Raw genomic sequence first — 27,006 nt, forward strand, 5'->3', positions numbered from 1 at the left:
GGGTTTTTTTGGCAGAAAGGATGGACTTACACAGCTGACCATCTCTGCTGTGGTAGATAGTTGGAAAAAAGTGTTTCCTTTCAATCCAAATTTTAAAACAGAGCTTTCTCTGAATGGTGGGACATAAAGGCTTATCCCTTCCTAGATGGTCTCTCATAGCTGACTCTGCTCAGCACTCTGTTTTCTGAGACTCTGCTTCTTTTAGTAAGTTAAGAGAGAGTTGGAGGGATACAGGCACATGAGCTCCTTACAGCTGCAATAGACCTAATTGTCTTTTTACGAGCTGGTACAGCGCCGTGTTTTGGATTCAGTATGGGGATAACGTTGGTAACACAGTGATGTTTTGGTTGTTGTTAAGTAGTGCTCACCCTAAGCCAAGGACTTCTTAGTTTCCCATGCTCTGCCAGTGAGGAGCACCACAAGAAGCTGGGAGGGAGCATGGCCAGGACAGCTGACCTGAACTGGCCAAAGGGAAATTCCATACATGGAACATCATGACCAGTATGTAAACTGGGGGAGTTGGCTGGGAGGGGCGATTGCTGTTCAGGGATGGGTTGGGCATTGGTCAGTGGGTGAAAAACTATACTGTGCATCATTTGAGTTTCTTGGGCTTTATTCCTCTCTTTTTTATCCCCTTTTTTATCCCCTATGTTGTTGTTAATAATAGCAGTAAAACCAGTAATTACTAGTAACAACAATAACAACGACAAGAATTTTGCTTTATTTCAATTAAACTATTCCTAACTCATAGTTTTTACCTTTTTCTGATTCTCTTCCCCATCCCTCCAGGTGGCAGGATAGAGAGTGGTATTTAGTTGCCAGCTGGGGTTATACCACAGCAGCCATCTAAAGGAACATTTAATCCATGGATGGAATGTGTAAGACAAACCCCAGAAATCACTATCATGCCACTGCACCTTTTACTCTTTTGCAATGGCTTGATGGATTTGAGATGGCTGATGTCTGACAATGTGAACCTAGCACGCACCCTCCCAGCTCCAGTCACTCCTGTGAACCTAGACCTAAATTATTGACAAGAACATAGATGCAGAAACATGGCTGAATTTGGAAAATTTAATCTTTGCCATGAAGCTCATGTATACATAAGGATACTACAGGCTAAGTTTAATGGACAAGAATATAATTTTGAGCCTGCAGTCATTATTCAAGACCCACACCAGAACAGTTAAGTGTATATAGCAGGTTGCAATAAAGAAATCAAGGGCTTAAATGCAGCATTTCTTGAGCCACTAGATGAAAAAAGAGTACAAAGAAACATGATTCTTTAGTGTATGCAAATTTATTCAACTCTGCAATTATTTATTTACAACTAATGACTGATACCAACAGATGAGGTAAAAATATGAGGTATTGATATGAGTATAACACTTAAAAATGCAATTATCATAATGTATCAATGTAACAATACAAAACACTGTGGTAGCTGAACGGTAGACATGGCATAATGTGCATTTTGAAGAAATCTTATTTCAACAATACATGGCTTGGAGATGCCAGAAACTCATGACAGAGCTTCTGCAAGGGCAGGAAAACAACCGTACTTTGCTAAGGGTGGCAGGTGGCACAGGGCCTCCTCCAGCTGAGCAACGACTTGTGAGACAGGACAAAACCACTGTCCAGGTTCTCCCTTCTTTTCCCTAAGACATAATTTATTGCCAAACACTGCCATTCCCAGGGCTAGAAATTCTGTGCCTGTTTATGCTGAGGCAGTGTTGTATTTATTGATGTAAACTAATGCAGCACAAGTACTCTTAACTGCTCATGCTTTGGAAAAGAGCTGGCATGAACTCTGCTGCCATGGCCACAGGCATTTGGGAGGAGGTGCTGCTTTCTGGAATGGCATTCCCAGCTGGGGAGGCACTGTTTGCTCCGGGAAGGCTGAGCCTGGGCCGTGGGGGTGCCCTGCAGCCAGTGGGTGACTGCCAGACCCCACTACAGCCACGTAAGGGCCCTGTGAGTGCTCCCCTGTCTGCAGGATTTAAAGCTCGTGATAGTTGCACATTGCAACCATTGTTAGCCATAAACTTGAGGCAGGAGCTCTCAGGCAGCCAAGATCCCTGATCCTAGGACTTGCACAACAAAACATGAGTGACATCTCATGGGCGAAGATGACAGTGACTTTTTTGGAGTCCTGTTCCTTCACAAGGGCACGCTGGAGCACTGTGGGTCACCTTGGGTCACCCTATCCACCCTGAGCTCTCACAGATATGCTTCCTCAGGTCACAGGGCTGTCCCCTGCCAGCACAGCCCATGTGTGTGCAGGATGGCACATGGGGTCATGCTCTAGCACTGTCACCAAACACAGTCCACTGCACAGCTCCCACACCTGGGGAATGTTCAAAGCCCTGGCTTTGAATAGACTTCCTCGTTCACTGAATCGGGGCACAAAGCTATACCTTTACATAGGAAATGCATCCTGCTTAATCGACCTCATACTAATCCTTCTGGATTTTGTTGGAAGGACTGAGCTGAAACATTGGCTGTGAGTGACTCCGCTGGTTTATGCAGCAATAAATAAAGTCTAAGTGAACAAATGCGATTAATGAAGAACAGTATAAACAGGCTTGTACATTCTTATTGAGTCGTAGATGGAATATTTGGTTGTAGGTTAGTTAAAAACAAAATGGAACCCTGCCTCAAAGGCAATGTCGACAAATTATTATTATTACTTTTAAAGCATTCTTCCATTAGCAAAATAATAGGTCCCTGAAAATGAAATTATATAATAGGCTTAAATGGCTCCTACTCCTCATAGTCCTAATCCTGCTCCCACCAATGCCTACAGAGGTGGGATCATGCAGATCAGTGCAATATAAGGTGAAAATGCTTGCTGTTACTATAAAAGCAATCTTTCCAAGAATAGCATTTATTTAGTCTTTTAAATCTCCAAGATGTGCTTAAAATCTTAAAAAAGCATAGTTATTTGTATAGTAAGAATATTAAAGGCATGGTGTTCATCTGCACGTCATTGTGCCCACTGGATGTAGAAAACCTGCTTTGGATTAGCCATCTCTACGGGAGAAGGAAAGAACACAGAAACACTCAGAACCTAGACAAAATGCTTACAAAAAATAATTAATTTACAGCTTAATAAATCACCAGTCTATTTCAGCCATCTCAGGACACACAGCATTACCTTGTGCTGTCTGAGGGATGAGCAGTTACCTGGAACACTGCACACAGTGAGGTTCTCTACTGCCAGACACCAGTCATTAAGGCAACAGGTAAGTTTTCAACACCTTCTGCTAAAAGTCACAATTCTGCAGCTGAACATAAATGGCCTCCACAATGTCTGTCTCAGATGCATCTCCATCTATTTTATTTGGTGAGACTGATTCCCTCCTCATTATTTTTAAATGCACTGTAACCTCCTCCTTCCTTAGTTCCTGTAATTCTTCCTACATCTATTTCTAGGTACCTTCTCATAGCACACACAAACACAAAACATATTTGAGAAGAGCTGTTTGTTATCACACCAATTATGCCTGGTAGCCCTGTGATAACACCAAACACAGCTTATGTAGCAGTGACACACTAACAAACAAGTGACAGATCCACTGAAGGTCCAACTGATACAAGTGATTTGCACTGAGTTATATACAAAATAATTAATTTATACATATACATATATATAGATAGAATATAGATAAATATATACATACTGTACATTATTTATTTACAGTTAAAATATGCTTCTTAGAAGCCTTTAAATACTAGAGTTATGTAACATACAAGTAATGGCAATAATCTGTTTTTAAAGTAATAAAAGCTCTCTGAAGAAATGTTTAGTTCAATATTCAAAATTAATACAGAATGGATGTGGGCAAGGGGGAAGGGTGAAATCTCCAGAATGAAAGAACTTTCCTATAAAATTCCTTTTTCAGTTTTATATAAACCTGGGTCTGGTCAGATTTCTGCAGCTTAAATAAGACCTTTGCTTTCAGTATTCCTATTCCCTGCCAGGCCCTGATTTATGCTCACATGCTCCCAGGAACACTTCCTCAGATTTTTGTTTCTGGTCCCTCAGCAATCAAAGGTTGAAATGAGTTTCTGATCCTGGCAACTTCTGCTGCACACAGATGTCCAAAGCCTTTGTTGTACCACTCTGGGGAATGTCCTCTGAAGAAATGAAAAGAAAATTATTGAGAAACTCAAATACTCAAGAACCATGCCCCACAGAAACGTGCTTGCCATGCTTCCTGCTCTGCAGTGCCCACCGTGGTGGTGGAGATTCAAATATTGTCTTTTTAAGCGTACTCTGAAGTTCTCCCTTGCAGTAATCAAATAAGCCAATTCCATTTCTAAGATCACACCCTAACAGTGGCAGACACTGAGTGGAGAAAAGACTGCAGGAAACTCCAAAGTAGCAAGGCTACCCTAACCATGCCCTCTGTTCCCAACATCTGCCCTCCCTGAGCCTGAGGGTTTTGTCCTGCTGAGGGGGCATTCCTTTGTGCAGGTGGGATACTTACTTCAGGTCAATCCTGCAGATGTGGGTCAGCCTGGCTTTTCCTGAGCCACAGGGCTCTATCAGATATTGGGAGTCCATCACGATGGCTCGCACAGCTCCCATGAGAGGAGCCTCCTCATGCTCCACGGAGATGGCAACCAGCATGCACATCCCCTTCGGCAAATCTGTCCTCCATGTCCTGCAGGAATGCATGCAAGATGGAATCACATTAGTGATGAAACTTTTGGGCACATGAGTGAAAACCAGAACTGAAGTTACAGTTTGCTTGTCTGCCTGTCCGTGTTGCCTGCAGTGCCAGTGGGCTCTCCTAGGAGTCCCTAGTGGAGTTTCACGTTCCCCAGCTGGTAGTCTGACCCTGATGGGGAATGGCCACCCATCTGTGTGGCTCCAGGTGGTGAAGTTTTGCTTCTCCATAGGAGTATTTTGTAACCATTAATATTCTAGGGCATGGTAGAGCCTTTTGCAGTCAGACAAAAGTTTTGGAAAGAAGAAAGACTGAGGATAATCCAGCAAAAGCTGAAACTTGCAGGCTTACGGAATAAGAAATGCAGTTTAGTACAGCAGAAATCCTCACTAATACCCAGAATATGTTTCAAGGATGTCTGAATTAAAAACAAAATATCCTTCCATTTCTTTCCTCTCCCAAGTTTCTAGCCTCTCTTACATGCTGGAGAAGTTCTCCACCAAGTTCAAGATACCTCGACTTTAATACTTAAAATTTTTTTGTTGTTCTGTAAGCATTCTCTACATAACCTCGTGTCTCACATCTTTCTCATCTGCACTGAATCTCAGAGGATAGGTCTGTGCTCTTTCCTATGCTGTGGGAAGAAATGAGAAATTCCCACTATGCTATGCAACATGCATCATCTTGCTGTGGATTGTCTGCGACAGGGATTATGCTTCCTTGGGAAGTATCATATTTTAGCAGGTAAGCTGCTTTCAAGGACTGTTGAAGTTTGGACTTCAGCAGATAATTTTAACATTCTGCATTTTTCTTACATGAAACTGAGCCGTTATTCAAGACACTGCAGGAAGATACTGACCAGAAGGTTTTACATGTGCCTGGGAATTAATAAAATTGATGAGCTGTCTTGACAGATGAAACACATGGGAGAAGGAAATCACAGCTGAGATGCAGTAGGAGAAATGCTGAACCACCTCCTGGAAGTGCTTGCAGAGTGTTTAGATGTGCCCACATCATTTTGGTAACTACCCAGCACTACCTGGGACATTTGGGAAGTGGAAAGTTCTCTAGCCCATAGATGTCAGAAGACTTTGGTTTCCTGTTCCCAGTCATATGGAATTAGGCCAGTTTCAGTAGTTCCTTAAATGCCTTACAGTAGTAAAATCAGGCAAGGCACCTAACTCACCAAAATGCTGTCATACTTAATGAACATTAAACACTTGTGGATTCTTTAGTAAAAGTGATGCCTGTGCAGGGCAGCTGAGAGCTTTGTCATATCCCAGGCATATGAAACATTTCTCCTCTTACCATCAGAGTCTTCTCTAGGGAGCCTAATCCCCTTGTTATGACTGTCACATTGAAAAAAAATGGGAACAACTAAGTTGATCCTTTCACAGCCCAAACTTTGACTGAGAAGGAGAAAACTGCCATCTGTTAAAATATATTTATTCATGTCCCGAGAGGTGTATTATAATTTCACTGTTCACTTCCCACCAATCATAAGGTATTAAATTGACTGTGGTATTGCTGGCTAACCTTGCTCTAGACGTAATGATATCAATCAAAAGAGATAAACAACAGAATCTGACAGATCTGCCTGATGGCTGTTTTCAGCCCTCAAGAACCCACCAGGATTCATTTTTATGATATGTATTTCAGTCCTTGGGGGTCATTCTGCCTGGGTTAGTGAAAAGAATGAGAACTCGATAGCAGGATTTTCCTTTAACTGATGTGACTGCACAGCAGGTCTTGAAAGAACATAAACCACCACGAAACCTAATAGTGAACTAAGTGGCAAATGAGAGGACCAAATTACGGCCATCAAAACCTCCCCGCCGCTCACAGACGATCTTCTTGGTGCCATGCAGAGGGCCAAATTTATCACTGGTTCTAGCTAATGACATTATATACGAAGATTATTTACAAAATAATGATAGATATATAATTATATATAATATATATATTTGATTATAAAATAGTTAATTTAGCCCAGTATACTATGGGTGGGCAAAGGAAATAAGAGTAATGGGAGCACTGGTTACAGAAAGCTTTTTTTACATCTTCCCCTAAGAGTTCCAATAATTCTTCCCTTATACCAACAATATCTTCATGTTGTCATCCTTTAAGAGACTACTAAAGTTCATAAAAGGGATTTACTTTCGTAATTATATTTTATTTGGCTCATCTTTTCCCTTCAATCTTCATTCCCTTTAATACAATTCTGACTCCCTGGACTAATTCCTTTGTCAAAACTGTTTTGTATTTCTCTGTCACATCATTTCAATCACAAGAAGTGGGGACCAAAAACGGGGATGCACAAAATCATCCTGAAATGAATAACTTCAGGACTGACCCTGTAAATGAAATATGTCAGCAGCTCCACAATAGCTCCTAGCAAGCAAACACCAGGATTTTCAAGGCAGAAGGTGTATAAGAGGGGGTTTTTTTTGACTGTGCTGTAAGGCAGATAGACAATGGCAGAACTGGGATTGAGTGTGGAATATTGATACACAGCTATACATTTATTTGAGAGAAGTCATCCCCTGGAAATGAGAATACAAATCCACTGCCTCTTTCTGCTCATTTCCACACTAGGATTTTTATGGGTCAGCATTTATTAACTTACAAAGACTCAACTGAAAATTTAATATAATAACTTATATAGACACTGTATAACAGCCTTAGCTTAAAAGCACCACTATCTTCTCTTCTAAACATTTGGCTCTTAAACATAAAACATTCCCCAGAGAACAGCAAAAGCAGCGTAAAAAACAATTGGGTTCTATTTGCACTATTTTGACAACAAACAAAGCTGAGAGAGAAGAGCAGCTATTACCAGACATCTGTTCTGAGGAAGAAATGATATTTATGGCCTCAGGAGTATGTGCTGCTCAAATTACATCAGAGAAAAGGTCAGCATGCTCTAGGTGTATGACTAATTCAGTTTGAGAAATCAACACTGCTGCCCAGAAGTAGAGTTCCTGGAGAGCAATTACACAGATGTGAAGGATAAGTCCAGATCTGCCTCTATGCACTGGAGGAGGCAAAGTTACCAGAGAACTGCCCTCAGCTTACCTGAGAACGACAAAGTCTCGGACAGGGTGAGGAGCCATGCTGTTCAAAACATACTGGTAAACTTCTGTCTGCTTGTCCAGGCTCTCCACCACCTTCCACTGCAAGAAGTCCTCATCCCAGAGGTGACGTTCTCTCAGCACTCGGTTCAGGACAACTGATGGGGGGGCTTCAACTTCAACTGAGGCTTTCCAAAGCCTTAGTGGGTTCCCATCCCCAACCTGGAGTGAAGTGACCAAGAACACAAACACTGATAATTCATATGCCTGTGTTCAGATGATAACTGAGGACAAAATCTCAATGTGTGTGTCTGATTTCAGCTTGAGAGCATTCATATTTCCCAGCTAATCATTACTATTATTACTATTGCTGCTCTACTACTCCAGGATGGAAATCTGAAGTGATTCATCACTCTGCTCTCACAACAGAATATGTCTGGATTAGTTTCCATAATGCCAGTGAGGTTCTGCATTACTTCTGGTGTGACAGACATCCAAATCCAAACATCCTAAGTATAATGACAAATATGTGTCTGCAGAAGTGAAAAGAGATGAGAGACTGAAACCCTGGGCTGAAATAAAGCAACCACTTTTGGCAATCTTATACACTACCTGGGACTGAGGGTCCATTAACCCTCCTGGTTAATACATTGGTTCAGTTATGTGTCAGGTACACAGATGTTTGCTCCCCAAAATAGCTGCAAGGGAGATATTGGGAAAACACCTTTCAAAGAGCACTGACTGATTGCTAACTCCTCCTTGCTCACAGATCCTGTGTCTTGAAACACCTCCACAGCTTACAGAAAGGGGAGCAGAAAGTGCTGGGCTATGCACAAGGTAAATATCTAAAATGCACACATACAGCTTTTCTGCATGGTTTTATGGGTCCTATTTCAGGCTGTAAACAAGTTAACTGTAATCACTGGCTCTTGCAAGCCCTGCTTTTCTAACTCTTCCCTACCCTACTGTTCTCATATACCAATGTGAGTACTTCAGAAACCTGTAGTACCTGCACAGACCCAGGATTGTTTCCCTAGAAACCCACCTTACACACCTCCTGCCTTAAATTATTTCATGTTGTTGTAATTATTTCTCCCCAAAGCTTTCAGTTCCCCATTTCCCCTGCCCTGGAGCCCCAGACCCCCAATCCCCTCTGTAGTCTCACAGGTCCTTGACCATCGGCCCTACAGGCCTCTATCCCCTCTCTCCCATCTCCCACATCCTGCTCCCACTGAGCCCTGTTACTCTGTCCCCAACCTCCCACAGACCCTCCCTGGAGAGGTCACCCACAGAAGCTGGCTACAAACCACAGTAATTGCAATTTCTTTGCCCTGACAGAGGGGTTGCACTTTCCCAAGCTGGGGTAATGCTGCCTCCTGTCCCCTTGCCATCCAGACCTCACATTCCTCCCAGTGCTCTTCTCCTGCCTAATTAGTGTCACCCACCCCTAATCCATCCCCTCCTCCTGCTAGCTGCTGCTGGTTTGGAGACCTCTGCTTTGCTATTGCATTTCCAGCAGCCCTGAACTCCACTCTCTGCAGGGACCCTGCAGCACCCTCTGCATCACTGAAGTGGCCTGGCTTTCCCTGAAGTGATGGAGCCTAAAACAAATTCAGGAATTTTAATAAAAGCTGCAGTATCAAAACTCCACATTAAAAAATGACAAAAGGATCAGAGATAAAACTGGTCTGCTTAAAAAAGCATAGGAGAGCCTGAAGAAGTTTTGTAATTACCTACATTCTAGCCGTGCTCTCCAAACTGCTAGCAAACATCAAGAACTGGTCAGAAACTTTTCATATCCCCCAAAGAGCTTGCCCAGGTAATGTTCTCTGTTGTTTAACATCTCAGCTCACTCTCTGGTTGTGTTGTTTGCTATATCACTTACTTAATCTATTTTGGAGACCCCAGCTTGCTTTGTGTGCCTTTTTTTGGAATCTCATACTTGAATCACTATTATATTACATTTTTAACTGCTTTTAGTGATCTTTTTGAAAATAATAACAAAAAGAGTACCTTGCCAGAAAGAAGGGTGTGCATTTTGCTGTGCAAAATGCCAGGGTGCCCCATAACTGAGCAGCATTTTGCTTTGGTTTCTTTACTGCTTCTTTCATGTCTCCCCAAATTACCTTTTTGTAGGCGAGTTCTGTGTTCTCTACACTGGAACATGTGACCCATCCTTTGAATTTCTCTTTTGCTTCTTTCTGGAGATTCTGCATGAGAGTTTCCAGGTACATCTGATAGTTCCCTCCTTCCTCATCCACTTGTTTCCCAAGCTCGTCCAGGGTAGGAGAATGCACTTCTGCATCAACATAGGAGTTTCGGGATTGGGTGATCATCTCGTGTGGGACCTGTGCCACAGAAGGGAGGGAAAACACATAGGGAAAATCTCCTGCTGAGAACTTTTCCTTAAGACAATGTGTTTCTAGGCTGATGGACCATTCAGCAATTGCACGAACCTACCATCTGTAAAATGCCCACCAATCTCTGTCTTTAGGCAAGATGAAACATCAAAGTAGTCCAGTGATACAGCCCATGGCTCAGAACAGCTCTACTCATGCAGAACCGTATTAGACTGATCAACTGGATGTCAATACACCACTGTTACCCCTTTAGCCCTCAGAAATATTGCTTTGTGCTTCTGGGGGAAGAAGATATGAGCATGTGCTCTCCTCCAGCTGCAGTGTAAGTAGCTGCAGGAATGACTGCAGCTCTCTATGTGAATTTTACTTTATTGCACGACACACAGAAATAAAGCAATTATTTTTAAGATGAGTAAGTTTTAATTGCGGTCTTAAAAGTATTGTAATAAAATTTTACACTAGCAGATTTTGATTTTAATTAGACTGAAATTTCCTAATCGAGTGGTTTGGGTTGAAAACTGTCACAGAATAATCACCCTGCATCTTTTGAATACTAAAAGGGAACTGCCATAAAGAAATGAGATAAATAAACTTTGGATGAAGCAAGTTTACAAATAAGTGAGGCACCAATCTCTGAGCTAACACAAGACAGAAAATATAAGCATAAACATAAATACTTCAAAGAGTGCTGAATTATGTGCTATGAATAATGTTGTTTGAGTCTCTCACTCACCTCAAAAAGTTTGTTGCATTCCATTATCATGTGAGCAAGTCCCTGAGTAGCTGCCAGGTTTTCACTGAGGTCCTTCTGATCTGGCTTCCCTGTTGCATATTTTTTCTGTATTACTCTGTAATTGAATTCAGTATCTCAAGTAAAGAGCTGAATCTTTTTAATATGAAAGCAAAAAGCAGCAGGACACTCCCAACATCAGAGAGGAAACCCCCCTATCTTTAGTTTCTATATATCACCAAGACTGCTCAAACTGTTGGGCCTTTTTTAAAGGAAAAAATGTTTACCTAAAGTATTTCTCAGCCAAAGGTAAAAGCAGGAAAGGTTATGCATATTCTGCATGATGTGTTGTACATTTTGAAATGGATTTTTAACAGACATGATGTAAAGTGGTTTACATTGTTATTGCTTAAAGCCCTTGTTCAGACACGGGTTATACATATACTTGACCAAGAATCTCAGTGTATTCTGAACCAGATGGGAGGGGAAAAAAGTCAAGAGGCACCACTAATGTTTAGCTGGGCTATGCCCTGTTTAGTCTACACTCATGTTACAACCTTAATGTGGCCTGAAATAAACCCTGTTTCCCGAATGGCAGAATGTAGACAGTAAATTGAAAGTGAAAAAAACCCACTCATTGAAAATCTACATATCAAAATCGTTTAAAACATGGTTAATCTTTCAACCAGAGCAAAATCAACCCCTTTTCCTTTACAGAAGTCAACATTGGTCATGCAAAACTCACTAGTGCCCCACTGAAAATTCCACATGGAAAGCAGGCACCGCATATTCATAACAGACAACCAGAAATGCCTGCTGGGCTTGTGAAAACAAGTGTTTCTTCTGGCTCTGCAGCAGGGGTTTTCCCCTCTTACTGAAGCCATGCCCTGTTTAATGTGTGCTGCAAAGCAGATGGTTTGGAAAATTTTGTCCTGCATACCACTGAAAGCATCACTCTGTGTTCAGGATGTGACTATTTATAATGCTGACAAGAAACATACCTTGGTGAGCTTTCTTTCTTCACTATGTTGAGATGGAAAAGGGAAGGGGCCAGACAAACAGCGAGGTTCATGGGAGTCATCTGATTTTCCTCCACGGAGGTGACGTCACTGAGGAAGCAGAGCAGGGTCTGCAGAACCTCCCTGTTCTCGTCGGCCATGAGCATGATGGCCGCCTGCACCGCCTGCAGCCGCTGCTCCTTGGGGACATCTGGGAAGGGGCAAGAGACGTGCAGGGGGTCACTTGTAGGATCAGATAAGGAGCAGGAAAGATAAAGTCACCCCAGACATTCACAGCCCCTCGCGTGTTCAAAACCCGCGCAGATGTGGTGCTCAGGGATGTGTTTCAGTGGTGGGCCTGGCAGTGTTAGGTTGATGGCTGACTCACAGAGGTCTTTCCCGACCTTGGAGATGGCTTTGTGAGGAGGCAGATGACAGGAGACCAAGGAGAAAAGATCAGCTGGCTTCTGGAGAGCTGGGTTTTGCTCCTCCACAAAGCACAGCTTCCCTCGCCAGTGTTTGGCATTTCTCTGTTTGTTTGAAGGGTTGCTCCCAAGAAAAGCACAGGACTTCATTTGAAATTTATGAAAGGAGACTAGTACTCAGTACTCATAGCTTTAAATGGTGTTTTTCAGGTTTGCTTTGTACCCTGGCAAGACAGAAGTTTAAAAGTCTTAGGGAAGCTTCAGGAACACTTACATTTGTGTCCTAAACTGTAGAAGAGTTTAATGGAAGAAATAATGGATATGGCTTAAATAGCACCTCAGACAGATTCATTTCTAAAACTACCCTAAGTTCTCTCAGTTTGGACTTTCAGTCCTCCTCTGGGTATTACATACTCTCTATAATTGAATGGAAGAAGGAAAAAAAGCAGATTTACAGTAGAGAGAACAGCCAGCTTTTAAGATATGACTGCTAGCCTTGTACAAGCAATTTATTTTAAAAGCTTTCAGACATGAATGACAAAATGAACATAGCTCAATACTTCTAAAGTTTCTGAAAGTAGCAAAGCCAGGTTTTTCTGAGAAGTCAGAGGAGCCTTTGCTAAATCCATGCAATGTGTCTTTTCTTCCCACAACACCTCCTGGTAATTCCTCCCTCCCCTTTATTGTTGCTCTGATGGATCTGGTGCATGAAGCAGAAGATCAGCCAGTGCTTCAAGTGACAGGTAAACATTAAACAACTGGGAGTTCTAGGAAAATGGAGAAAGTTTCATCAATGTTATGCCATATAGACTACTACACTAATCATCTCATCCCAAATCCTATGTGTTACAGCAATTCAAGCCATTTTGGATATATGGAAAAGGTCTTGGATATATGAAAAATGTCTTCAGTGAGTCCCAGAAAAACAGAAATCCCCTGCCAATACACTAGGAAAGGAAAAATCCTTCCTAACTTCACACTAAAAATTTGTTTAACAGAACAAAGGACAAGAAAAAGTCTTAGCTACAGATTAGTTTAATTGCAGATGTTATGAAATACAATTGGTATCCCAGAAATTTTCAACATTTTTTTCTGTGAAAGGAGTTTTGTCAGTACTGTCTGAAACAAAAATATATTTGTTGGTGGTGACATGGAAAAAACCCTGCTACTCATTCTTAATCCAAACAGTATTTTCTGTCTGTCTTTTCTTGTTTAAAGAGATTCATCTTCAAGTCTTTCTGAAATCCTTTAACTCCTGATGCATCTTGAGAATATCTTTCCTAGCTCATTTTTTTCCCCTTCTGACCAGTGTAAGAGGAGTTCTTCACACTTCCCACTGCATTACCATGCAGACATTACAGAGTCAGCCCACGCCTCTTTTTACATTTTTTGTTGGCTGATATCAATATTTCCCCATTCAGCCTCATGTCTTGGAAAAGGGGAGCCCTTCTGGCTACAGACTTGCTTATGCTGATGCCACTGGGATCTGCCATGTCTCTCTGCCTTTAGCAAGAGGGTAATTTACTTGCAGTGTCTTCTGTGTAAAGATGAGACATCCCCAATTTTCATCAAGCAATAGTTTAAAGGTGATTTGTTTCCAAGGACATGTAGAACATGTCCTTGTAGTGGATTATCTTCTCCTTGGCCACCTCCCCATGGAAATGATTGTGACTGCCATTTTATTAGTAGCCAGATTTCCTGTTGCTTTTCTGAACAAGCTTATTAATGTGCATTCAGGCAGACAACTTGTGGGCAGGAAAGAAGGGGAAATGATGGTCCAGGGCTAGGCACCAACTCTTGCAGTTAACTTATGTCCCAAGACATCGCGTACAGCCAAACCCACTAAATAAATTTACAGTGCTGTCTCTCACATCCAGCATCCCAGAGTTCTCTACCAGCTACAGACACTGTGATGGTAAATTCATTAGTGACTGTGTGCCACAGACAGATTTTTATAGTAAAGGGAAGCAACAGAAGTATCTGAGATTCTCAAGCAGTGGGATTATACAGTATTTTAAAATGGCTTTCTATTGTTTTGGCAGCTGAAACGTCTGCAAGTGAAAAGACTAGACACACATCTCTTTAGTGCTTCCAATTATTTGGCTTAGGCTGGCTGACTAGCCCTCATAATGGACATTGTCAGGAAAAAAACTAATTCCTCTGGCTGTTCAATGTTTTCCTCACTGTTTGTTTCTCCCTCAGTCTGAAGAAGAGATACACAGTCATTTCCTGGTTCACAGGGACTTTCATTATTCTGATGAATCTGAGTCTCAGATTTTTCTGAAGATTTCTTATGCTGGAAAGAAAGAAATCCCCTGGTTTCTTTCTTTCTCTATGATTTCTTTATTTAGAGCTTATGATCTATGTGAAGGCAGCTTGCACGTACATTTTGACTATAACGAAAAAAACAAACAATCAAAAGTCACAGCAAGAAAGGGGCCTACAGAGACACGTATTCTAATGGTCAAGTACCACTTCTCCATTCTCAGAAGACTCATTTATATAAGTGCATTAAAAAGGAGCCCAGTTTAAAGAAATCTGTCAAAAATATGAGTCTTCATGATTTTTATGTCCAGCAGCCTATACTTCTGTCTTCTTTCTGATTTGAGGCTGGTATGAACACTGTCTTTCCTTTAAATTTGACACTGAAACGTTTAGGTGGTTCTAAAGACCTCTTAGTGAAAGATTTTGAGGGCAGAGGAGTTTTTTATATCTCAAAGGCCAGCAGAAAGAAACCTATCCAGTGTTAACATGCCAAAATTATTTACAGTGTATTTCTATATAATATATAACAATTCCTAATTGGTTATAATGATAGAAATATGTAGAAATATCAACTTACATTGATAGATGTGCAGAAAAGTCTCTCCCAGTTTACTTGTGAGGAGAGGTTCCGGCAAGTCCCTGAAGAACTGCTTGACCATGTCGGCCACGTCGTACGCTGACTGGTCTTCATAGCTGACGTTTTCTGGGGAGCTCTCGTTCATCTGACGCAGGGCCTGGATTCGGGATTTCACTCCAGATTTCCGAAACAGACCCACCTGAAAACGTCCCGTACTGAGCTGGGTGAAAGGGAAACTGGCACTTGAAGAATATATATCTATGTGTTATGTACATTGATATACGGGGACTTTGATCATGAGCAAAGCTTGGGTTGCTTATTTCACTCTAGGCAAGAGGGAGGAAAATGTGCAAATGAGATTGATGGTCTCACAAGTCTCACAGGCAAGCACAGGCTCTCACAGCAGTATTGCAGGGGTTAATAATGCTGCTGCTCTGTCCCATTCTAGAGAGAGGGTTTGGAATGCCTTGTGGTTTCTCTGCTGCCTGAGAAGTTTAAGCAAGATCCTCTGCTTATATAAATCAGCCTGCCTTGCTTGGCTTGGATGACTGTCTGTTGATTTACTCCAGCTGAGAATCTGGCCCCTCATGTTTATTTGGGTATATATTTTGAAGACTAACAAGAAAATATTATGCTTATCTAAGTAATAAATGCTGTGGCAAAAGATTAGTACCTCCTGGTAGATCTTTAAAATCAAGATGAAATCTTTTTTTTCCCTTTCATGCTCTCTGCTTCCAAGAGTTCTCCCAAATCCCACTGAAAAGTCCAGTTTGAAAGTGGGGGCCACAGAGGGATTACTTGTACTGTCACTAAGATACATTTTTATCCTGTTTGCTTTCTATTTTGAAAGGAAGTGGTAATTCTTCAAATGATGCCTTCAAGGCAGGGCTGCCCTTTCTTGTCCTCCACCCGTGGAATTCCCCCTGGGGTGAATTCCTGGGTCTCAACCATATTATTTATTCCCACGTGAGTTTACAGTGTTTCATTTGGGAAGTGTTAACACAGTTTCCCTTCAGTTCCACAGGGAAAAAGGTGAAACATCGAGAGAGACCTATGGGAAAGGCACATTTCCAGTTGGGAATGATATACCCTTGTTCCTTTGTGACTGCTGTCTCGCTGGGGATGTGTGCAGCTTCCTGCATGGCACAGTCTGTCAACAAACAGTAAAGGCAAGGGAATAATGCCTTCTGGCCATCTCCCCCTGACTTCTGAGCAAGAAGCAGCACAGAGTTCACAGAAGAGCCTCCTCTCTCTACAACACCCCCCATGCTCACCTGGAGGGTATTCAGGATTTTGGTTACCTTATAAATTAATGACACTAATTACACAGATCACAGCTCTGTGAGGGAGTATATTTATTTAATTATTTATATGGAGATGAGCTGCTGCACCAGACTGGCTGTGAGGCAGCTCTGCTATGTCTTCTTATTGATGGATTTAGTGTCATTTGAGAACTAAATTTATGTACAGGAGGTAGAGAATTGGAGTGTGCCCTGTGTTCTGTATTTATGATCCCAAGTGAAGCTCTGCTCTTCTTCCTGACAAGAACATACAAGAGCATCTAGCTCTTTTCATCTGGTTTTCCCTTTCCCTTTTTCGTCTTCTTTTTAAATGCCTTTTCCTCTTAGAAATGTGTGCTGAAGATGAAGAAGACAAACTTGCTAATTCTCTTCAAAAAATAAAGTTTTGGCCTGCGGTAGATAAATGTCAGAGCAGAGGCTCAATTCTCTCCTTTTGATGGAAATTGTCCTTGCTGGTATAAACAACCATTAAAAACTTCCAGCTAAGTCTGATTTGAGAGGTCAGATGTCAAATCTCACCCATGCAATGTCCTGCTGCACATCATTCTGCTACCCTTAATCTCTGTTTAAAGACATTTATTCAAACTCTTATTTTCTTTTTTCTGTATTAATGGAAAAAATTAATAATTAATCAACAGAGTTCTTCACTCAATAGAAAAATATGTTTTAGGCTCTGTTATGCATTATTACAGACCTAATCTGTAAATAAAAAGGGACTAAAAATCCAGAGGCTAGTCTGCCCCAATCTCTTTACTATCCTCATGCTGTGTGGATTATCTGCCCTACAAGCAGCCTTATGATGCATGACAGAAATAAAGATGCAGCTGGAAAAGGCAAAACAGTTTCTATTTCACAAAGTGAAACTGAACTACATATCCTACAAGTAACTGTGGGGCTCCTCATGCCAGTTCAGGGATTTCAGTGGCAGGAGCCAGACCTTGCAATGGTTTAGAGCAATCTCAGCTTTACCACGTGTGTGCAGTAGAAGCTCTGACACCTATTCTGAACTCTTCCCCACCTTCTGCAGCACGAAGAAGAGACACGTAAGGAAGATGCTGGGGGAGACTGGAGGCTGCCCAGGTCTCTGTCGAGGTATTAAGAGACTTTGAATTAAATGGGAACGAAGGGAGTAACTGGAAAGCAGCGAAGCTGAACTGCCGGGTGTGTTTTGCCTAGAAAGGCTTTTGGTGAAAAGATATTTTAAAGGATCCAAATTTGCACTCCTCCTCCTTCTTCTTCTTTTTTTTTTTTTTTTTTTTTTTTTTTTTTTTTTTTTTTTTTTTTTGATTTTTTTAATTTTTTTTCCCAATTTTACTCCAAGAAGAAACCAAAGCTGAATTGAAATGGACCTTCACAGAGCTCTCATGCTTCCCAGCCCATAAACACAAATGGAGCTGTCTGTGACTTCCAATACCTTTTAACTGCCTCAAATCTCTCAAGAGCTTTTTCTTTCTCTTTTATACTCCCTTTTACATTCTCCCCAGTTAATCCTCTCTCTTCTCTTTCTTCCTCTTGCTCTGCTTCTTAGCTGACAAGCCCATCCCTATCCTGACATCTCCTGTTCCTCTTATTTGGGCGTCTCCTCCTCCAATCTCATCACTAATTCCAGGCTTGCTGCATCACTTTTCTTCCTACACTGCCTTTCCCAGCACAGTGCACAAACCCAGATGAGCACCGTGGCAACCAGGCATGTTAGCTCCTGAGTATATCACTTCTGCTTGTCTCTATGCATCTTTCCCTTTCATCCTCTCTCAATAAATTTCTGACAAGCTCTTCATCCCGCCCCTCAGTTCCCGCACTACATATGGCTGGCAGAACTCATCTCATCTCACTTTTGACACTGTGGAGTTAGATGTCAAGGTATGACCACGACAGGATCCCTTTACAGAGAGAACTGATAGGAAGGACCTGAGTCTTTCCCACTGGCTGCAAAGGGAAATGGTTGTGATTCACTGGAACACCTTTAATTTTCAGATTTCAGTTTTGGGGAAGATGACTCTCACCCAACAAAAAACCTGAACAGCAACCAGAATGGTGATTAGAAAATGTGAAGATTCAGAAAAGACTAATTCCACTCTTTGTATGTGCTCAGAGCTAGGAAAGCACCAAAGTCTGCAGAGAAAAGTGCTGGTTGCTTTCGAACTAAAAACTATCTAAAGGCAGTTATGAAAGAGGTCATATGACATGAGGTCAATGACAGTAGAGGACTGAACATAAACAGCCAGGGGGTTTCTCCCTGTTTTATGTTCATAAAAATACACCTCATCCTTAGGGGAAGAACAGTAAAAATATGATTAGCATGTCCCTCTGTGGCTGAAGGGAATAAAAAAATCTGAAATACTTTGAGCATGAGGGTGTCCCAGCTGGCTTGTTGTAGCTAAGAACACTATAAAAGGCAACGTATCATAATGGCTTTGGCATTGAACCCCTGCTGACCTAACTATCTGGATTTATCTGATTCTGTCAACAGAATACTTGGAATATTCTGCTGAGTTTGCTCTATTCTTGGTCTTTTCTGTCTTTGCTAAGTAAATAAAACCTTTTGTACCATATCTTGTGAAATGGTGAATGCAGTTAACCCTCAGTGGCAACAGTCAAGCACAAGCAGTACAGATACATCTAGATGTGGGGAGTCCTGATCTCTTCCCAGGTTTCATTCAATACACATGAAGATCTCAAAACGTTCTTTGAAGTAGACTGTGGTATACAAATCAGCAGGACGGTTACAGCTACAAAATTTCAACATATTAGCTGGATACAAATCTCAAAAAGGAAAACCTTTAGTATGGCACCAACTATCAAATCACCAGAGGAGATTGAGGCCTAACATGAGAGATAATAATCTCCAAATAGTCCTGGTAGCACAAAAATGCTCACTGTTGCTTGCTTAAAGTGGCTATTCAGAAAAAACCAACAGGTCCATGGAGTAAAGTTTCATACCTGGTCTAGACAGTTGCTCCGTAGGTACCGCAGGGCTTGTTGTATGCTCTGGGGAAGAGGCTGCCCCGTTCTCTGGACATGAACTATCAGGGGCACACCAAAGACATTCTTGTCCTTGTAGTCAGGGACTTTCATCCTCTTCATGAACTTTGGCACGGACCTGAAAATGAACAAAATCAGGGTATTTACACACTTTCTGACTAACACTACCAACAGAAATTGGTAACCAGGGCATTTTTAATAAAGATGGTGAAATAATGCTTAATGAACAGTACACAGAGAGTTTACACTTAGCATAATTGATTAATTTTTTAATGTCTATAAGTGGATGCTATCGAGGGTATAACATAACAATCAGTTCTAACAAGAACCTTTTATTACACAGGTGTTATCCAGCTGAAGCCTACAAGGTTTAAAGCATCTTTTAGAGACTCACAGAAATAGCAGAGCAAACCTGAGTGGAGAGGGAAAAGGAGATTCAGTCCTCTAACGTGCTAAATGATCTTTGTACTACATGTTACATGGTTTATTACTTCTATTGACTAAAACTTTACAATAAGAAATGGTGGTGGGAAATCCCTATGTGTCAGATTCCTTCCTTGTGTTATATGATTTATTCTAGTTGAGTAACTTCAGTGAAGCTAGTGAGCTTGCCTTCTTCAAAAAATTGGTCGATGAAAACAAGAACCAACTGGATTCCCTTTTTGGGACTCATGACTGCCATGGAATTAAAATAAAAAAGATGAATATGATCTGAATGTGACTAAGAGTTTCGTCATCTGTGTGGGAAGAAGTAAAATCTCATTTTAAATTAGCTACTGAAGAAGTACAGTGAGTAACTCTACAGCTATATACAGTCCCTGTCTTAAAAAACCTTAGAGACTCATTATAAAAACTGATTATAAAAAAAAGAAATATCTCTCAGGATGAAAACCTTGTACAAACAGCAGGACCTAGAACTAGCTGTATTCTAGTCTGCTTATTTGAAGTTGAGTAAGGTGAGATTCATTTCAGTGCAGATGTCAGCTAGCCACAGGGAGTGCACCAAAGGAAAGCAGTGAAATGGGGATTAATCTTACTGAATTTAGTTCTCTTACAGAGATTCAGAAAGAGTCAGTAGTCTGGACGATCTCTCTGCCCACTCTAGAGAGAGACAACTCTGGAGGGTCACCCAAACCCTCAGCCTTGGATATAATGGGCTGCTTTGGGGTTGCATGTCTTTTCCCTCTGACCACAAACAGCCGACCTGATTTTCTCAGATTAGATTTGTAACAGATTACTCTTTTAACTTTTCCTAATGACTGATGTCAGTGACGTGAATCTCACATGTATCTATTGTATCTATTTTTCCATTTCTGAAGGAACACTTGTCTTACGTCACTCACAGATGAATTTAGTGGGATTTTGGGGAGGTGCTTTGAGCACGAAAATCACAATACAAATATCAAGTCAGACTGTATCTGGACTGGGTGCCTCAGTGTATTAGGGAAAGATTCTGCCATCCTTTTGACTATTTCTCAGATCCTTTTAAACCCTTATCCACGCCCATTTCTATTTCTGGTGTACCTCAATCTGTTGGGCCACCAGGGTTTGTGTACCACCAAACATGCAGATTTCTGTGGCTACAGAAGGAGCCACATGGTGAGCATTCCCATCCTTGTGTGCTTCCCCCCACTCCCTGGGTGACCAGGCAGCTCTCACAGCTGCCAGCGCTGCAAGCTCCCCCTGACACAGGTCCAAAGCCAGCATCTTTGATTTCTAGAGAAAAGTCCCATAACTGTTCTAACCCTTCTTATAAAGCACAAGCAAAGCAATATCAAACACATGAAGCAGCAGCTGTTTCTTTTTGAATCACCAAATGAATTCTGAGTAGGACTTATTGTAAACTTTTCCTACTTTTTAGTCACTCTCTCCTACTCCTGTTTATTTTTCTGGAACTGTAGCATTGTTCAGATGGCCACGATAGTCTCTCTGTTAGAGCACAGGAATGAAGTCAGATTTCCAGGATCTATTTCTGACTTTGCCAACAAGCCTCTAGGCAGCAATGGGTTAAAATGGAAAGTTTCAGATCCTACACTCTAAGTCAATGGTTCCTTCTAATTGCATTTACTTACTAACAAAGTACCAGAATTAGAAGAAACTACTTTTTTCTACGAAGTCTCCTTCCAGTTACCAGTGGTACTCACCAGGTCCAGCCATGTTTGTTTGACATGGAATACTTTTCCATGATGGCAGTGAGACGAAGCAGAGAGAACTTTTGCAGCAGATTCAGCTGGGCTGCTGTCTGGTTGCTGATGTGAAGCGATGCAATGGAGCGGCTCAGGCGATGAGAGATTTGGAAACTATGCCATCGCAATTGCCTTTAGCAAAAGGAAGGATAGAAAAATCAGAGAACTGCTTCAGCTGGGCAGAAAAGATGATGTACTGTGAGATAGGCCTGGGCAATACATAAAACATACATAAACACACACATACGTGATGGCTTGTGGTGTGTCAGCTGAAAGAAAATGTACCTTGGAGATAAATAAAACAGTTTAGTCAATCTCTTTAATTTTGGGAATGCCCAAGTTTTGTCTTTTTACCATTAGATTCACAAGTGGGTGCGGGCCCTGTCTTTACACTTGGGGAAGCAGTGCTGCCTGCTGTGGTCTTTAGCCCACACACTTCCAACAGGATGTGGGAGATTTAGATACAAATGTTCTTTGCCTGACTCAGAACTGGTATTTGATGCCTAGCCCCTCACCTCCCAGGGGACTGACCTGACTGCTCAGATATTTGGAGGTGAGGTTCTCCAAATATCTCTTTTATTAAATGCTGAAGGATTTTTTTTGAAAAAGGATTAAACCTGTGTCTCCTTAGCTAGAGCTATAACCACCAAGCTATTGAACCACTCACATCTTTTTACTCCAATGCACTTTCTCTGTGTACTAGATTCACCAGAAAAAAAAATATTTTCTTGATTCACATAATGTAAGTTCTGGCTCAAATCCTACAAACTTTGGCAGTGCTCATTTAGTCAATAGTTTCCTCCAGTTCACTTTCACCTTTGTGGTGGTGGTGGTGAGCAAGCAGAGGAAGCAGCAAACCATGGCATGGCAGAGTCTTCTGTGAGGGTGTGACAAGACTGACAGCAGATCAGAAAATACCAGTATTATCAGAAATACCAGTATCAGAAAATACTAGTTATGTTCTCCTTGCTTTTGTACTTACAAAGCCATCCTACATACAACAGTTTTGGCCGACATAATTTTTGCCCAGGACCATTGATACTTGGCTCAGCAGGAGCTCATCACTCTGACTTCAAACAGGTCTGCAAACTATTAACAAATTTCCACTTTTCACTTTATTAAGAAGTCAATCATTCACCATCGTTTCATCCCACCCATGTAAGGGGCTGAGGCAGAGTAGGGAAGTTCTCTCTGAGCACAAAGGGGCACATTCTGAAAGCAGATCAGTGCATTTAAAAAGTGTATATATCTACAGATTCATAAAGTCCTGGGTGCATAACTTAGAGGACAAATTAAAAATACATCCTGCAACATATACAGGGTCCTACCATGTAATCAATGGGTCAAGGGATAAAAAAAGCTTTATTTTGCTCTATTAAACTAGTTCTGCATCGATTCCATGTAAGAATCTCCCCAGCAGGACGTCCCTTCCCTCAAAGTCCCACCTTTCCCTGGGAAGTCCCCATTTCCATACAGCATGTACACTACTCTAATGGTACCCTTTGCCTTCTGGCTCCCAGGTTGAGAACCTCTGGTTCGTTATATTGTATTTCACAGTCTGTGGATTTGTATACAAAATTTTGCTACTTACCTGCTTGGCCTTGTGAGCGATGCTCCCACCCCAGAGTCTCTCCTGTCCCTAACACCAGTGGCTTCGGATTCATTCAGGGATGTTCCATCTCTGTCCATGTCGCTCGGGGTGGTCCGGCCATCAGACACAGAGTTTCCTTCAAAATCGAGAGTGATCTGTGTAGGTGACTGGAAAGGCAATGATGGAGGCTCCCTGGTTGACACATCACCAACTGGCAGACCTGGCAACACCTTCTTTGACCAGCCATCGACCACCTCCTGCAGTCCATTGACATGTTGCAAAATGTCATCTAACTGAGGAAAAAGGACATCTTTCTCTATGTCCAGGAGGTCCCCAGTACTAGCATACAAGTGAGAACCTGGCACATTGTCGTAAATACTAATTCTGCTCTCTTTGGGACAGCAAGCAATCAGTCCGGATTCCTTTGGAGTGGAGCAGTTCTGCTTTCCCAAAGAGATGCTGCCTGTCCTCCAGTTTACACTGCTGCTGTTGTCCGTAGGTGAGAGGCTTTCGATAGAAAGTGCCTTTGGGAAGGTCCCTGGTTTGTGATCCTTGGGAATGTGCACAACCAAGTTCTCTTGGGAATGAAATTCATTTTTGCGGTTTTGGTCCACCACTTGCCGTAAGGCCGTTCCTGCCAGAACATCCAGGTCCTCCAGGTACATCCCACCTCTCTTGTTCGCTTCGTGGCATTTGCGTTCCTTCAGACACGGCGTGCTCACCCCACTGCTGCTGTTTTCGGACTGACTGCTGTCACTGCTGGATTTGGCAGAAAAGGGAAGCCCTCTTTTGACTGAATCTTGCCCCAAATTTTGGAGATCGCCATTGACTATCTGCACGCAGTGCATGTCCTTCAAGGATTTCGGCTCAAACTGGAGAACCGGTCCACTGATCTCTAAAGGACCTGTTCTTCCTGAGCCTTTTAGTTTTCCATGCACAGCTTTTGCTTTTAGTGTCTCCATGCGTTTTAGAAAGGTTTTTGCTCTGGCTCGTGTTGGATTTTCATTCTTGAGGCAGTCCTTGGGGGACAGGGCGGTGCTTATTGCAGTGGAGTCCTGCAGCAGGGTGCTTTCCGCATCATGATGGGCAGAGCAGTCGCAGGCCTTCCTGGCAGCGCCAGACTGACTCCTGTTGTCACTGCCCCCGCTGCTCTCACTGTGAATCGACGACACCTCGGGTTCGCTCAGATCTGTCAGGACGCTCTCACTGCTGGTCGTGTTTTTCATTTTAATGTCCCCAGAAGAGCCATGTCTGTCGGATCGGTGGAGCAACGCGTCAATGTCGTCCACCCGAGACCATCGTCTGCTGGTTCTTTGGAAAGTCCATTTGTTACTGATAGCACAGAGCTCTTCCTCATCTGAATCTTCACTCTGGAAAAAAAGCAAGTGGCACATGTTAAAACTGTGTGCTCTAACTTGATTTTTGAATTAACAAGATTGGGCTGCTCCAGGTGAGCAACAGGCAACAGTCTCTCTGAACCAAGTTTATGGAAGACTGGTCATCAGTCCTTTCATAATACCCTCTTTCATTTAATTCTAAGGACCACAAACATCTTAACATGAAAGGAATAAAAGCCTTCTCCATGTTAGGAGTCCCACTGATACCTCTTGGCTTCCATAGACTGCCTGTGCACTGAATTGTGTAAGGCTGATGCCCACAGTGACTGTTTAGGAAAAAAAAAGTTTTGAAAGGCCAAAGTAAAGGATTCCTGATTTGCAGGGATGGTGTTAGGATCCACATGTAAAGACAGGGAAGTAACTGGGTACTACATCAATGTGAGCTATTTAAAAATCCAAGACAGCAAATATCTGGTGCTGCACGTAGTTTTGCAGTGAGAACTAAATAAACATCTATAAACTTCACAGGCCAGATACATCTAACTAGATTTATGTTTCAGGAACATAACTACAGATAAATAACCATGATGCTTAAAAGAACAACAACAAAAAAAAAAATTGGCAGTATTGCCTAGGGTGTGTCTGAGTGCAGGCAAAGGAGAGCAGAGAAGGCAGCCATGGGGTGTGGGCAGGAGGAGCAGCCAGGCTCAGGCTGGGATGGGGCAGTATCTGCAGCTGAGGTGAGCTTTCCTACAGTGGCAACCACTGTGTCCACTGCAGGCATCATCAGAGGCACTCCAAACTTAGCAACCTGCAGCCTGGCCCCTTTCTCTGGCTTCCTCCAACCTCTCCTGAGGCAGCAGCAGCCCCAAAGCCCCTCCTGGTCTCATCCCTCAGCCTGAGGTGTGCAGAGCTGTGCTTATGTTTAGGCAGCTCCAGGAGCTACTCTGCAATGCAGAGAACGTGTGCCTTGAAAAAAAGTTTAGATAAAAACCTCACCCTAAGACATTTTTCTCATCTGTTTGCTCAAACAAAAAAGATACATCTTCAGCATGAAGCCCACAGTTGCTAACGAGTACCCTTTTCCTGCCTTTGAACTGGACTTATACTGCATTATTCTTGTGCATTTGTTTTAAAGCAGAACAAACTAACTTCACCTACATGACATCCAAACAGCTCTTCACATTCTTGGAAGCAGTATGAAGGCAGTAAAATATGACAGGCTGTCAGACTAAAATGAGGTGCTAAACCAGAAAGACTATTTTGGGATTGGAAAAATCCTCATTTTAAAAGTCTATTATTAGAAATATTTTTATATGAAGTTTCGACGGTAAAGTTATCTCCAATCTGTGACTAGATCTTTGCTGGCCTGTCTAACTGAAAAATGTAAACCAGGTTTTACAAGAGCGCCCAAAACCTTGATTAATGTGAAACCTCAAAAGCTGGAGATTGGGATCAGTAGCGTGCCAGGTCTCACTGATGCCATAAACTTTTGCCAGTTTATCACTTCAAATCAGCCAGATGTTTTAGATTATGTCCAAATCATGAAATAAAATATAGCTGTGAAATTTTGGGTTTAGGCATTCTTCTTCCTTTTGTTAACGCTGAGGTGTGCAGTGCTCCTGTGAGTTTACAGGAATGAGTGGAGATCCTCATTCTGTGGCTTGTTAGAGAGAAAAATTGAGCTCTTAGTGAAGTATGAGGGAAGGGGCTAGAAAAGGCTAATATTGCTTTGGCCTTTTGTCTGCAGGGAAGAAATGGCATATCAGAAAGTGCTACCTTTGTTTTAACTCCACAGCTTGCTGTATGCATGGACCAAAGGACTGCACAGCCTCAGGAACTTAAAAATCCATTTATTGTGGTCTTAGTAGTGCCACAAAGTAGATATTTTAAAAACCACAAGGGTATGTACTTTTAAATATTTAGCAGTGGTAATTATATCTACAAAGCATACCACTGCTGAAGCGTTGGTGGCACCAGCCAATAGGATAAACATATTTTAAAATTTGTTCTACATTGCAATATGCCAAAGGGACCTTAAAGAAGATTCCTGGCTGACACAAATCCCTGTAGCTGCACTGACATTACTGTATGAGCTGACAGGATTTAGCCTGCATTTTCTACAAGCTGGAATCGATTAAAGTAGCCAAAGTGGTAGAGACATTGCGAAAAACGCCAAGAAGGGAGCACAGAGCAGAAGACAGAAATAAAAATAAATTCAGTGGTAAATAAACTTTAAATCAAAAGTTTGTGGGTTTTTTGTTTTTGTTTGAGTTTGTGTTTTTTTGACAAAGCAGAGATGAACAGAAATGGATATTGATAGTAAACAAGTTTTGCCTCTAACCACAGCAAAGTCAGTATTACATTCTGCCCAAGAGTCAGAAAATACAGAGGCTTTTCAGTGTCAAAATTGTCAGCTCAATTAAACAAAGGCTTCGTTTTGGGTTCTTTTCAATCGATAAAGAAACATACTTATGTTTCATCTGAAGCAAAATCAGGCAAATATG

The 27,006-nt window shown here is 41.9% G+C and overlaps 1 protein-coding gene across 7 annotated transcripts in view; it reads right to left on the minus strand.

The window, feature by feature from the left end:
- Positions 1-2,842: 2,842 nt before the first annotated feature.
- Positions 2,843-27,006, minus strand: part of STARD13 (StAR related lipid transfer domain containing 13) — a 285,754-nt gene continuing 261,590 nt past the window's right edge. For all 7 annotated transcript variants that reach the window (XM_063394783.1, XM_063394784.1, XM_063394785.1 and 4 more), the window contains 10 exons: positions 23,163-24,532; positions 21,530-21,703; positions 19,344-19,503; positions 15,103-15,301; positions 11,839-12,046; positions 10,841-10,955; positions 9,874-10,095; positions 7,752-7,969; positions 4,494-4,670; positions 2,843-4,140 (listed from right to left, as the gene is read on the minus strand). In XM_063394783.1, the coding sequence (XP_063250853.1) occupies positions 4,023-4,140; positions 4,494-4,670; positions 7,752-7,969; positions 9,874-10,095; positions 10,841-10,955; positions 11,839-12,046; positions 15,103-15,301; positions 19,344-19,503; positions 21,530-21,703; positions 23,163-24,532 (2,961 nt within the window). In that variant the 3' untranslated portion in view covers positions 2,843-4,022. The remainder of the gene's footprint in view (positions 4,141-4,493; positions 4,671-7,751; positions 7,970-9,873; positions 10,096-10,840; positions 10,956-11,838; positions 12,047-15,102; positions 15,302-19,343; positions 19,504-21,529; positions 21,704-23,162; positions 24,533-27,006) is intronic.

This window comes from Prinia subflava, chromosome 3, assembly GCF_021018805.1.
Source record: "Prinia subflava isolate CZ2003 ecotype Zambia chromosome 3, Cam_Psub_1.2, whole genome shotgun sequence".
Classification (NCBI taxonomy): Eukaryota; Metazoa; Chordata; class Aves; order Passeriformes; family Cisticolidae; genus Prinia; species Prinia subflava.